Source organism: Cheilinus undulatus, linkage group 17, assembly GCF_018320785.1.
Source record: "Cheilinus undulatus linkage group 17, ASM1832078v1, whole genome shotgun sequence".
Lineage (NCBI taxonomy): Eukaryota > Metazoa > Chordata > Actinopteri > Labriformes > Labridae > Cheilinus > Cheilinus undulatus.
Window position 1 is genome coordinate 11,468,356 of NC_054881.1, and position 15,032 is coordinate 11,483,387.

Genomic DNA, 15,032 nt, shown 5'->3' on the forward strand with positions numbered 1-15,032 from the left:
TCCCTATGTCTGGTTTATTTTATACTGGCTAATTAAAAAATTTCTTTTTTTAAACTTAGAAACATGACATGAGTAACACTGGCCTCAGAACAGGGAATCATACTTTCATAAAGGTAGACTGGAGTTGGTTGTTGCACTCTTTACTCTCATGTCAATTACTCAGGATCAGTACAACTCACAGTGATCATTCCTGATTACATGGATGATTAAGGTCGCCCTTTTATTCTTGTAAATTATTTTAACAGAAATGTATTAACCATCAAAGGCACTGTTACCCTCTGTGACACAATTAGGAATGCAGTTTTATCAGTATGATATTGATGTTGGAGGATAGTGGCTTAAAAATGGTAAATCACCAGCAGATGTGGAAGTTTCTGCTAATTTAATAGCCCATCAACGTACGGTACATCTAAAAAAATTGGAATATCATGAAAAGTTCAATATTTTTTGTCACTCATTTCTGAAAGTGAAACCCATATATTATATAGACTCATTACACAAAGAATGAAATATTTCAAGCCTTTATTTCTTGAAATGTTGATGATTATGGCTTACAGATAATGAAAATCCAAAATTCAGTGTCTCAGAAAATTAGAATATTGTGAAAAAGTTCAATATTGGAAAGTCATGGTGTCACACCGTAATCAGCTAATGAACTCCAAACACCTGCAAAGGTTTCCTGAGCCTTTAAATGGTCTCTCAGTCTGGGTCAGTAGGCTACACAATCATGGGGAAGATGGCAGACTTGACAGATGTCCAGAAGACAGTCAGACACCCTCCACAAGGAGGATAAAGCCATAAAAGATAAAGAAGCTGGTCGTTCACAGAGTGCTGCATCCAAGCATATTCATAGAAAGTTGAGTGGAAGGGAAAAGTGTGGTAGGAAAAGGTGCACCAGCATAAGGGAGAACCACAGCCTTGTGAGGATTGTCAAGCAAAATCCATTCAAGAATTCGGTGGAGCTTCACAGAGAGTGGACTGAGGCTGGGGTCAGTGCATCAAGAACCACTACGCATAGACAAATCCTAGACATGGGCTACAAATGTGGCATTCCTTGTGTTGAGCCACTCCTGAACCAGAGACAACGTCAGAAGCGTCTTACCTGGGCTGTGGAGAAAAAGAACTGGACTGTTGCTCAGTGGTCCAAAGTCCTCTTTTCAGATCAAAGTACATTTTGCATGTCCTTTGGAAATCAAGGTCCCAGAGTCTGGAGGAGGAGTGGAGAGGCACAGAATCCATGCTGATAAAAGTCAAGTGTGAACTTTACACAGTCTGTGATTATTTGGGCTGCCATGGCATCTGCTGCTGTTGGTCCACTGTGTTTTCTGAAGTCCACAGTCAACGCAGCCATCTACCAGGACATTTTAGAGCACTTCATGCCTCCTTCTGCTGACAAGCTTTATGGAGATGCTGATTTCATTTTCCAGCAGGACTTGGCACCTGCTCACACTGCCAAAGGTACCAAAAGCTGGTTCAATGACCATGGTGATACTGTGCTTGACTGGCCATCAAACTGGCCTGACCTGAACCCCATAGAGAATCTATGGGTTATTATGGGTATCTATGGGTTATAGGAAGATGAGAGACACCAGACCCAACAATGCAGATGACCTGAAGGCCGCTATCAAAGCAACCTGGGCTTCCAATTACACCTGAGCAGTGCCACAGGGTGATCGCCTCCATGCCACGCCACACTGATGCAGTTATTCATGCAAAAGGAGGCCCAAACAAGTATTGAGTGCATAGAAATGGACATACTTTTAAGAAGCCTGACATTTCTGTTTAAAGTATCTTTTTTTGATCTTATGTAATATTCTAATTTTCTGAGACACTGTAGTCAAAATTTCAAGAAATAAAGGCTTGAAATATTTCACTCTATGTGTAATGAGTCTATATAATATATGAGTATCACTTTCAGAAATGAGTGACAAAAAATATTGAACTTTTCATGAGTTCAATATTTTTATATTCTAATTTTTTGAGATGTACCTGTATTTATGTCTAAATGAAAGTACTGCATTTATTTGGCATATTTTCCTTTATCTTTTTCATATCACATGTTGCACACAGAGTCAGATTTCTCCAATACTGTTTAGCCTTACTGGAAATAAATCCTGCATCTACTGAACAAAACAATCAGTGGAGTGGATTTCCAGAGCTCCAATCTTTTTCTTGAACAAAGCACAAAGAACTGACCAAACCTGTTGGCTTACTTTCAGTCTGAAGGCTTAACAGAGATTTGCTTACACTGTAAACAGTGTATTAAATCTGTGATATTTATTCACTTTAACAACTTAATTACAAACAAATAAGACATGAAATATTTTCAAATTCAGTAACAATAATGTTTCATGCTTTGTCATATGTAAGACAACTTCACCAACACTTCTACTTTGTAATCTCCATGAATAAGACAAGCACTGAATTTTAAGTTTAAAGAAGGTAACGTTTTGTAGTCGTACATTCTGCTCCTCCCTTCCCTCTGCCTCCAATTTCACCCCTGCCTCCTCATGTCCATCAGTCCCCCCTCCCTCTCCTTGTCCGTTCTTCCTCCCTCTTACCCAGAATGCAACACGGGCTGAGCAGGCTCAGCTGAGCTATAAAAAGGCATAGCATGGGGGAGGGAGGGCTGCCGTGCAGCAGGAACTGTGCAGACACACACACGGGGATCCAGGGACAGCAGCCCCCTTGCACTGGGATCTAGAGCCACAGCGCGACAGAGAGGTCAGTACAGAGGACAAAGGCTCCATAGAGGAGGGAAGAGCAGGAAATATGAGGGCAAACTCTGTCAGAGGGAGGGATGAATAGAGAGATGTCAGAGAGAAGCAGACAGAGTGGGCTGGGCTGTTTAATGGGATGGAGAGTGAGAATAACACAGACTGTAATGGTGAACTGTCAGCTGCTGTCTTCAGACTCTGTGGTTAGTCACAGACGAGAAGGTGCTGGAAACTGTCAGGCATTTCCTTTATAAAGCAAAGGCATGTGGCTCTGTGAGTCACAGTGGCATGAGATAAAATGTTTAACTAAAGAATATGCATATCGCTCTCTGATTCCTGTTTTACCCAAGATATTTGCTCTGACATTTCCCTGCACATGTCTTTCACTCACTCTAATAACGTCAGATCCTCCGCCTAGATCCATTAAAGGCCATTTTCATTCAGGCTGCTCCAGCCTTTTAATTCCTCTGCCATGCTTCCAGCTCCTGTAACGGCCATTATCCACTGATTAGGAGGCTGAGTGCTATTGATTCCTGTGTGTAGATGCAAACATTAAAGCCAACCAAAGCTTGCATTTGGTAACACAAACACATCCACAACAGCCTCAGCTTTAACGTGATTTCACTCCATCCTCACAAACATGGAATATCTCCCACTGCACTGACGTCAAAGGGTCCCCTGTTCTCACTTAAAGGGACAGTACGCACAATTAAACTTGCAGAGAGACTTGGTAACCACCTGCAAACAGAGAGAATGCACTTAAAGATCATGTGCCTGGTGCTTTGTTTTGACTTCTGTTGCTTTTTTACAGGCAGCAAGTTAAGAACTCTACTCCATGTGCTGTTTGAGAATGGCTGACATGCTACCCCTTAACAGCTGCAGACTGACTGAGTCTTTTTTTAGAAGGTTAAAAAACAGTAATAAGACATGAGGGAGGGACAGGAGAGGGGGCAAACTTTGGGTGGGGGTTGCATTCAGTCTAATTTTGCTGAATTTTAATTCAAGGAAAGAAATACAAAAAAATAATCAAGTGTCAGGGTTTGAAAATTTATTCTTTTGTAATGGTGTTACTTTAAATATTAAGTTTCAAAATATTTGTGCATTTGAGCTTAAAAAAATTCACCCAAGGCTAGCTCAGCTGTCACAGGCCTTTATCCAGACCTCATACAGTCAAGTCCCAACATGTTACCACATCACCAGCACTGATATAGCCTCTGCTGGGTATGTGTCAACAATAGCACTACAATGCAGCCATGTAATATTCAACTACAGAGAAGTTTCCCATCATTTCATGCCATCTTTGGTCCTATACTTGTCAAAAAATGCTATTTTTGCATGGCATTAGAAGTAGAGCATGTCCAACATGCCAAAGAAGCAGGGTATGGAGGCGATGGCACCATAATAGGCCAGAGAGGGATTCCTTAACAGGCTCTGTGCTGACTCAGACCCCAGCCTCACATTGACATTTACACTGGCCACGGGGTGAATCGGCGCTGACATAAAACCGGACACCTGAGAAGCGGCGACACCAGTACTGAGGAGTGTTACATGTGAGAATCAGTGAACAAGATGGCAGCATTTGCAGCCAAACTAAACACTCTGCAAAAATGTGCCTTTATAATGAACCAGAGAAATATGTTGGCACTGGATTCTGTCATTTGGATTGTGTACACTATGCTTAATTTTGTTTTAAAATCAGCTGCAGTGCAGCTGCAGTTAAACAGCTTCCAGATAGCCTTCATTGCTTAAAGTTTATCTATTAATTTGGCTCTATAGTGATGGACTTGTTTGAACAGCAAGCTTGTGCCAGTGAGCAAACAGATACATTAACATAAGGTCAAGTTCAAGAATGTAATTCTACACCGTCGCCCCCATTTGTTTTATTTAGACTATGGAAACAGGTCTTCATGGTGACAATTTCAAACAGGTCTCATCTACTGTTCATTCTTTGCTTGTAACTGTGCATTTAAGAAAATAACTCAAATTCTGACAAAGTTCAGCACGCAAAGTGCAAAGATATTTGAAACATAATTTATCCTACTACATTTGCAGTGTGTGCTTTCCTTCCTAACGTCCATGCCAGGATAAATAAATCTAAGCTTGGCCTTTAACATGCAACCTTAGAAATGTGCCCTCTGCCCTTTCTCATAACTCTTGTTTGATAAACTCAGACCACCAACTTCTCCGGTTGCTTGATGACCACAGAGTGTGTGATGTAAGTGACCAGGTGACAGGCAAATACAACAACCAGACTTAAAAACGGTCTATGTTTAAAGGCAGATACCTATACCTTGAGCCGTGGTTCTCAAGTGGTGTGAGTAAAGTTAAGATGTGCCATGGGAAGTTCAACAACCATATCATATTACTAAAACTATACAGTAACGAAAGAGACTGTAACGTGTGGTGTGCCTTGAGATTTTGGCTTGATCCAGTGTGTGCCTTGGCCAAAAAAGAGTGTGAAAACCACTGATCTAAAGAACGTTAAATTTGAAAATTTACGGAGAACATCTAAGCAGTGTTTCTCAAATGGTTGGACTTGAGGCCAGTCTTTGTGTGCCGTGGGAATTTATACAACTGTACGTTATTACTACATCTCTACAATAACTTATGTTACTGTAATGTGATTTAAAAAGGACATTATTTTTTAGATATGGTTATGGTGTGCCTTGACTTGGCTTGAGCCGTTGGCAAAAAAGGTTAAAAACCACTGCCCTTGTGGATAAAGAGAAATGAGATTGTAAAAACCTCTGAAACTTTTCACATGCCAAATATTTAAGATTTGATAGAATCAAAAAACACCAAAAAGTCAAGAAAAAGCTGCAACAAGCAAATTAGAGGGAGCAGCTTTGGTTAGGTCAAATTTGCAAAAAGGTTTAGCTGCATTATTAGGAATACTTGAAATGAAATAGTTTAAATTTGTTTGACAAACGTACCAGAAATGGGCAACTTTGGTCACCAACAGGCCCACACTAATTCTGTTCTCACTCCAGAGGGCCAAAATATTTTCAAATTGTACAGCAATCTAATTGTGATAATACTAACTACTGTAATGATCAAATATTAATATTTTCGTTTTGATTTAAATTCAAATGATAATAGTCATGCTTGATTTAAAAAAAAACAATAAATTGGAGCTGATTCAAGCAAATTTTTCAATCCGATGAACTGAATTTCATTGATTATTGAAGTGCATCTCTGCCTCAAAAAATGTTTAGTTGACTGCTATTTTGACACACGTTTCAGGGATTTGAAAACTGCAGTCGGACATATTGTGGTTTATTCTACATTTTGAATAACTGCACTGCCCTACTGGCTGCTAAAATCCTCCTATTGATGTTTGAAATGGACTCACAGACCCCTTTGAGTGAAGAGGGGCGGCTGCATGTGCATGCTCCAAGTTGCCTGACCTACACTGGGGCACACCTGAAAAAACTAAATACACCATGGGTGCCGGGTTAGCTCAGCTGATAGAGCAGGCCTAGTCCTACTGGTTGCAGGACTGAACCCTGATCCTGGCACTTTCTGGTGAATGTCTTCTCAGACTCTCTCTTCAAGTTTGCTTTCCATTCAAAATAAGGCAAAAAGCCCACATAAAACACATTCTAAAATATAAAAACATTTTTAAACATTTTGCAGTGCATCTGGCCTGGAAATACCATAGTGCGCAAGAAGTTTGCTTTCAGTTCTGGTAGCTAAAATCAAGAAAAGATCTAAAGTTGTGTGAAAAACTTCCTCTTGCTATGATATCCAGGCAGGCAGTTATGTTGTTTGTATTCTTTTCATTCTTGTATGCTGACAATCCTTAAAAAGTATATTCAGTACTGGCATGATCAAACTAAAAGTCAAATAGAAAACTCCTCCATGGTCAAAGTAAAGACAAAAGTTCTCCAAACACACCCATTTCCAACCTAAAGGCATGAGCAGCATGTTGAAAGTATCTATTTACAAATACCGGCATCAGTGGCTCCGCTTCCTCATTCTTCTTTCTCCTGTTTTGCAGACAGCTAAAAAAGTGTCAACAGGAAATCACGTGACTGTTGTCTTAAGATACTGTATATCCACTTATGTTGATGCAGACACAACATAAAGGCATTTCCTGGTCTGATTAAATCTTAGGGGACAGGACTTGTTGTAGTCTTATATAGAACACGCATAGTTAAGTAAGATTCTTAAAACCTCCACTATATGTCTAACTTTAGGTGGGGCCATTTCTGAAAAAGAATGTGAACAAACAAAGGCTGTCACAGCATTGGAATTTGGGATGATTCAGTTAAATTTCCAATGACGATATCATTTTTAATCCCAAAGCAACAGAAACAACAAGCCTTGATGCCATTAAAGGGCAATTTCTTGTTTATAATTGCCAAACATTACAAAGTAATCTCCTGCATATTTTCTGTGCTGCACAGATATGTTGCAATGCTTCCAAAGTTCTTTCTCTTTCACTTACAGGCGCCTTTGTTAAAAATATGACTGAAGATCAGTGTTTTTTAATAATAATTTTAAAGCTCTGGTTCTTTTTTACACCACCAAAAATTAAAATAACAGAAATGGCATTGTTCTAGACCCCATAATTTATCCTTTATATATGTGGAAAATACAAACTCTATGATAAGTGAAACAACATGGCTTCTCCTACAGCTGTCTTAAAGTTTAAAATGTTTAAAACTGGGGAAAAGATTTCCCACAGAGAGCCACATACTGTCAGAGAAGTGGGTTTCTACATAGCAGCATGTCGTGTTCACTGAGCTGCCCATTGAGATAACGCAGTTATGTAACAAAGGAAATCCTTTGAATCATGATTATGCTGTTAGGGGATGTTCGAGTGTCGGAGCGGCCTTTTGGGGATTTAAAATGGAAATCAATTTGATTCAGAGAGCTCAAGTTGATAATTTGTAAACTCCCAAGCAAATCTAACAGTCAGGATTTGTTTTTTTATGACTTTTGTGCTTCTATCTGTAATTGTAGATTCTGCAGGAGTGTAATATAACTGGCTTTTCCTTTTCTGTCTTACAGTTAAAGAAACCCTCATCTAACACAACACAATGGCAGGTAAATAATATACTTTGAAAGATTTATGAAAATGATCTATGTTTATGAGTTGTATCATGGTTATTGTTTATCAAAAGACAAGCAGACAGATGTATTCTTAGTGTCTGGTGCCCTCCTCTGGGTGTTTTTGAGAATGCAGTTAAATTCTTTTATATTGGAAAATGTATATACATTTTCAGTGTTAAGGTAATCAAATATTACAGTTACATTCATTGTCATACAGTGTAGTCAGGATTTAGTCAACATATCATTTTTTCCTTCATTTTTTTCTCATAATTGTAACAGAGACTTTTCCTGTAGTGTCTTGTGAAAAGTTTAACCTGATTACTAAGCATTAGTGTGTGACAGCAGTTGCCATAGAAACACTATTTGAGCATAATCACAATCCAGGACAAAGGCAAGCAGGGTCAAAACAGAGTGGTTGATCAAGCGTTCGCCCTGCAACTCCACAATGGGAAACACATGTATACGTGATGATACCTCAACATGTGACTCTCAAAATGGTTTGTTCTGACAGTGCTTACAATACTGGACATGAAGTCTGTCTACTTCACTGACATGTTTTTGTGCTTTTTTTTCAGACAAAATTAAAGACGCCAAGATCATCTTTGTTGTGGGTGAGTTCTCGGTTTCATTTCGTCCCACACATCACAAATAAACCTGACCTTCCTCAGGCTGAATGGATTCTTTTCATGTTATTTTCAGGTGGACCCGGCTCCGGAAAGGGCACCCAGTGTGAGAAGATCGTAGCAAAGTATGGCTACACCCACCTGTCGTCTGGAGATCTGCTCCGTGCTGAGGTGTCTTCTGGCTCCGAGAGGGGCAAACAGCTCCAGGCCATCATGCAGAAGGGAGAGCTCGTCCCCCTGGTAAGAGAGCAGGAAGTATCATGACATGTTGTTTGAAAACAGATATAGATGTCTTTTGCAGCTTGAGATAAAGGCAAAAACATGATAGTACAAAAAACCCTGAAAACAAAGTATTGCAGATTGTTTCATTACTATTATTAATAATAGATCTACCATAACAGAAACATAAAAAATGATTTTGGTAATTACCAATGCTGTTAATTTAGGGCAGTTGTGGCATAAACCTTACTTTGGTTAGGTTAGGGTGGTCTAATAAATTTGTTAAGCACTGTACATGTGATAAAATTGGATTTATTTTTATAAATTGCACTTATATCTGTTAAATAAGGATATTATATTAACTGATAGATTTAAATCTTTGTAAATATATGTTTACATTTTCAATATTTTGATATATTTTAAGGTAATTAATTTAATTGAAGAAATAATTTGTAAAACACCATATGTTGATATCAATCAATCAATCAAAAAATAGCTGAGCATTAACCATCAATATTATAAGAAAGAGCAGCATTAATCACCATGAGTACATCACTAGCAGTGTTTAGCAGACCAGATTGGAAAAGACTAGAAGTAGGAGCAGGGGTCAAGGGACAAGAGAAACAACAAAACACCAAATGAAAGACAGATTTATGGCAGTTGTAGACATAAACTTTTCTCCTATTTTATGCTATAGGAAACCATAAGTAATGACTATTAAATATTCATTAATATTTAATAAGTAATGTATTTATATTTTGATTAAGATAAAGTAATGAACTTATATTTTTTATTAGATTAATATGTATGCAGGGTTGTTGGTTTCTGGATACTCAGTGCCCCACATGTTTTTCAGCGGCACATTCAGCAAAAATTAAACAGGCTGACCATACATTACACGAAGACCAATCTGAAGACAGATTTGCCTCCTCCTATGATTGCAGGGGGGGATCCCACTTGAGGCTTGTCAGAAATTATTATTTTCTGCATAATCCTTGTGTGTGTTGTCAACACAATTATTTTACTGCTTTGAATCTAGTTGTAGCTTCCCAGACCCTGAATTGTAAATATCAAACGTGTTTTATATTTAAGATTCTAGGTCATAGGGCCGCTGACTGCAAACCCACAACAACTGATAGGAGTGAGCAGACCAGGTTGCATCACCAGATGAGTGTTGCATACTTTTAGTCTAAATTTTTTTTGAGGAAGTAGTAGTAGAATATTTAATATTACAAGTATGTCCTCAATTTAAGATTTATGAACTTAACAAGTGAATGCATAGAAGAAAAAAAAACAAACAAAAAAGAGCAGAAAAGACAGAATCTCCTTGATTCTTTCCTTGTTTTAAGTACTGCATACCAGGAGAGGACAGCAAGACAGGGATATTAATAGCCATCCATGTTTATTTATATTCTGAAGTCCCATTTGATCATGCGAGATTCTGTGACTATCATATCTGGGGAACCTTCATTGTGAGGTTGTTGGCAGGTCAGCAGGTGTGTGGTCTTCAGTGGTCTGATGGTCTGGCTGAGTCGTCTCGTGTGTGTGTTCAGATGATAATAGGATGAAAAATTGTTTGAAATTGTCCTGTCTGTGGTCTCCCACGTTTTCAGAATCATTTAAGCCTTGAAAATCGTCTAGTGTGTGACCAGCTTTAGACTGCTCTTACATACTTAGTACACCTAAAAATAGGCCTTTTGTATTGCACACTGACACAAAACTTCTGCAGCTTGACTTCAGGTAGTGAGGATCTTTTTGAAATTTGGATGAGGAAAGAGAGCTTACAGAAAGCAGCTCTGTTCATGTCCCAAAGTATAACACCTTCTCTGCCACTGATTGGCTTACCCTGATATTCTTATACCACTAAGAAAGGCAATGAGGAGTGCTATTCAATTAGAGGCAAAGAAAGGCAGATCATGCTTTTGCCATCCCAGGAAAATAATGCAACACACTACTAAAAATGTGCATTAGAGAGGATTGAGAAATGGGTACTCTTCTGAGACAAAGTGAGAAAATATCTTATATCAACATAAATCACTTGATCTTAATTTATCTCAAAGTGGCAGAATTCAAATCTAAATGTCCTCAAAGTGTATACTCAGTATCAAGCTTATAGTGTGCATTGTAGCCAGAGCTGTTAGATTAAATACATCACACTAAGAGGGTTATTATGTTTAGCTTTTGTTCAAGCTGTTTTGGAGAGTTGCTGATTTGCCTTCATGATCATTTAGAGGATGTATAGTTTCTGCTGCTGTTGAGAGTATTACATTTTACTGTGAGTCGTAATTTTTCAAGCACTTCCTGATATTTATGGACTCGACAAACCAACAGAAGCACCTGCTGCTGTAATAAAACTCTCAGTTGAGTATATTTTCCACTAGGAGAGCCGTGTCATCGTGAAGGTTGATTACACTGTTTGGGTCTGCTTTCAGGACACAGTCTTAGACATGATTAAGGACGCCATGATTGCCAAGGCTGATGTCTCCAAGGGCTTCCTTATTGATGGCTACCCCCGTGAGGTGAAGCAGGGCGAGGAGTTTGAGAAGAAGGTAAGTGAGGGCATGAAACCCTGCTCTATAATTCACCTGACAGTCACAGGTAAAGGCTTTAATCTAGCAAACTTGTCTTTGACCCCAGATCGGCAAACCCTGCCTGCTGCTGTACGTTGATGCCAAAGCCGAGACCATGGTCAAGAGGCTTTTGAAGCGTGGCGAGACCAGCGGACGCTCTGACGACAACGAGGAGACAATCAAGAAGCGTCTGGACTTGTACTACAAAGCAACTGAGCCTGTTATTGCTTTCTATGAGAGCCGTGGCATTGTCAGGAAAGTGAGTATAACTGCAATAAGCCTGCACGATTTAAGATGAACAAGTAAAGGGCAAAAAAAGCTACAGCTCAGAGTTTTTGTGTCTAACTGATCTTGTTGGCACAAAAATCAGTCTTTTTTCTTTTACTGTGGCCATTCATAAGGGGGGATAAATAAGAGCGCTTTCTGGAAAGTAATGTTTGACTTTAAAGAAATGTTAGACTTCAAAGCTAGGCCATGATGTTCTCAAAGAAGCAAACAGTAGTTGCACAGTAACAAAATGTGCAAAAAGTGACAAAAATTGGAAAAAATGCCATTGGAAGTGGCAAAAATTGTTGTAAAGAGGCAAAACTGGAAAAAACAGATAAAAGTAGCAAAAGATTGGCAATAAAGGGCAAAAAACATCAAAACTTGGTTAAATGTGGACAATCGGGGCAGAACACATAAGAAAATGGGATAAAAGTGGCAAAATAACATGCCAAGATTATCTTTTTTGAGGGCTGAAGTGGCAAAAAAGTAAAAGGCAGCTAAAATAGGCAAAAAGCGGCAAAAATGAGATAACAATGCCAAAAGAAGGGCAAAAGTTGGTGCAATGTGGCAAAACAGTAGTAAATGAGGAAAAAAGTGGCAATAAAATCATTAAAAAATGGGTTAGATGTGGCAAATAGGGGCAAAAAACATCAAAATTTGGTTAAAAGTGGCAAAACAGCGACAAAGCAGTGGCAAAACATGTAATTTGGCAAAAATTGATTAAAATTGGTGTAAAAGGGAGAAAAAGAGCCAAAATGGGTCCGAAATTGCAAGAAAAAGTAGCAAGAATGGGCAGCAAAAGGGTTAAAGAAAAGTCCATTCCAGCATCAGAAGCCAGCAATAGTCTGGCACACTTCAGGTCCAAAATATGCTAGGCTAACTGTTGGCCAGGATGCTAGCACCAATTCTACACATCTATTACCAATGAATGGATGGATGGATGGGTGGATGGATGGATGGATGGATGGATGGGTGGATGGATGGATGGATGGATGGATGGGTGGATGGATGGATGGACGGATGGATGGACGGGTGGCTGGATGGATGGATGGATGGATGGATGGGTGGATGGATGGATGGATGGATGGATGGATGGATGGATGGACGGATGGGTGGGTGGATGGATGGACGGATGGATGGATGGACGGACGGATGGATGGACGGGTGGCTGGATGGATGGATGGATGGGTGGACGGATGGGTGGGTGGGTGGATGGATGGATGCTTTATTAATCCCAAGAGAAATTCAAGTACTGATATCAGTAAATCACAACTAGGGAGGGCCCATTCTCTGGGTTTTTGGGCAGCCCTGACTGTGGCATGCAAAAATTCTATATAAAAAAGTCCTATAGTCCTGCTTTTAATGATAAAAATTGCAAACAACTCGTCCACGCTGCCTTAACTACATAAACAAATTGGTTACATTTGGCTAGCAAAATGTGCCAACATATTTTTCTGATTTAGACAGTGTGAAGGAGACAGCCAGCAAGTGTTTTATAAGCCTACACATTTTAAATGTATTGGTTCATTAAAATAACAAGAGAATGCATTGTTTCATGGTGTTAAAAAAAAGGAACAACAACTTTGCCAAACTTACATCAAACTTTCTAAAAGCATGAACATTATACCCTGGCCTATAACCACTTGGTAAATGTGCACATGCTGTGTGAGAAAGTCAGTGTAGCTTTACATAAAAGAATTAAGGCATTATTGCAGACTTTTGCAAAGGACTTCTTTCTCTGCTTGACTTCTATAATGCCCTTTTCACAACTGATCCAAGCAGCTGCTACAAGACTGTTAACTAGGTCCAGCAGGGCAACATGACTCATTTTATTTTCAGCACATAGTTATTCAAAAGAGTTGGGTAATGGCCTGAAAGTTATAAAATGCCATATTTTTGCTTATTGTGGTAATACTATAATATTATTGCATTATAAATTAAAGGAAGCAATGTATTTAAATGCATATTTCAGTGGTACAACCTCCCATTCTCCCTCTAAAACAAACTTATGTTGGCATACTCCGCTCATGCCTGAGCGTATAAGCGTTCAATTTCTTTGTAACTGCAGCTGTAGTTTTTTAAGTTTCATTTCTCTCCTGCTGCCGCTAAGCTGCTACTTACAACCCCACATTTCCTGTTGTGGGCATTCACATTAAAAAACTAGAGCAAAAGAACAACTACAGACTTTTATTGTGAAGAACTAGCAGGAACACAGAAATAGCATGTTATTGTTGATTTACCTTAGCTTAGTTACCATGTTTGTAGCTGCATCTCATAAAAACACACTTCTAAAGGCCGGCTCAGACTACACTAATTCAGCCAGATTTTGGCTGGTTTACGTCGCTGCTCATTGTCAGGACTTGAGCCCAATTTTGAACGTTGGGACGCCCCTCAACTGGACAAATGTATGTCAGAAATTTTCTTACATCGTGATCTAGTTTGACAACCTGACCTGGCATCAACAATGTGAATCCTGACACCTCTTATCTTTCATCATCATTTATAAGAGTCCATTCTTTTTCTGCCTCCGGGGAACAAATGTGTACATTTTATTTTATTTTAAATACTTTATCGCATGCGTAGCCTAAGATCTTTCTGAAGGAGAGACAGTCTATATGGCCCGCCTCTTGATACATCCGTAAATGTATCCATAATCCAACTCATAATTGCTTCTTGTTTGTTTTTTATCGTCTTTTACAAGTGAAGACCGTTACAGTCTCATTGAGCACTGTGTGCAAGTCTGGAGACAGTAGTGACGTCAGTATACGATGAGTGGTCAGGATCACTTTTGCAGTGTGGCCAGGCTGTCGGCCGAAACAAGCGAGATTTTTCTTGAATGGCGCTGTTGTTAACGACCAAAAACATGGTGTAGTCTGAGCCGGCCTTAAACCGTTCTCTGCAGCCCTGGGCTCAAGTTGAACTGAGTCGATCCATTGCAGCTCACAGCTTGTATTAAAGCCCCCCTATCATTATATATATCACAAATACCTCCTCCTAATAGAGGCATCAGTGATGCTTTCTGTGTGCAAAGTTTAATATATTTCTTTGTGTTTCTTGTCTTGCTTCATCCAGGTGGACTCTGAGCTGCCAGTGGACGAGGTCTTCGGTCAGGTCTCAAAGGCTATTGATGCATTGTAGTAAAACAACGTAACTGGATGAGCTGTGTCTGGTTCTTACTGTTTCATTTTTTATCTAAACCAACATCATAAGGACAAAACAAAAAAAGCAACAGCAGAAAAAAACCCTCTCCTTGTCTTAAAAATACTGAGGGTGTTTAAGGATCATCGCCTTAACTGTACTCCTAAGAAGCAACAGGAATCTACAGTCTAAAGTTTAAACAATGAATCTGCTTTAAGCAGCATATGGTGAAGCATTGATTCCATTCTGTGCTCAACATGTATGTGAATATATCCACAACTTAACACAAAGTAATGTATACAGTAGCTTTTTTAATCTTAGAGGCTCCGTGCTCACTTTGTGAAAAACAGGCACTTTTAACAATCCTTACCCCACCTTTAACCTGTCATTAAGAGTCCAGAGTTCATGTGAAATAACAGACGTCTTTATGATTGTGCCAC

At 39.2% G+C, this 15,032-nt stretch overlaps 1 protein-coding gene across 1 annotated transcript; it reads left to right on the forward strand.

Moving 5' to 3' along the window:
- The first annotated feature begins 2,601 nt into the window (after positions 1-2,601).
- ak1 (adenylate kinase 1) lies at positions 2,602-14,610 on the forward strand. Its single transcript, XM_041810234.1, has 7 exons — positions 2,602-2,724; positions 7,734-7,769; positions 8,351-8,386; positions 8,475-8,638; positions 11,050-11,166; positions 11,255-11,446; positions 14,527-14,610. The coding sequence occupies exons 2-7, from the start codon at positions 7,763-7,765 to the stop codon at positions 14,590-14,592; spliced, it is 582 nt and encodes a 193-aa protein (XP_041666168.1). The 5' UTR covers positions 2,602-2,724; positions 7,734-7,762; the 3' UTR covers positions 14,593-14,610.
- The last annotated feature ends 422 nt before the right edge of the window (positions 14,611-15,032 follow it).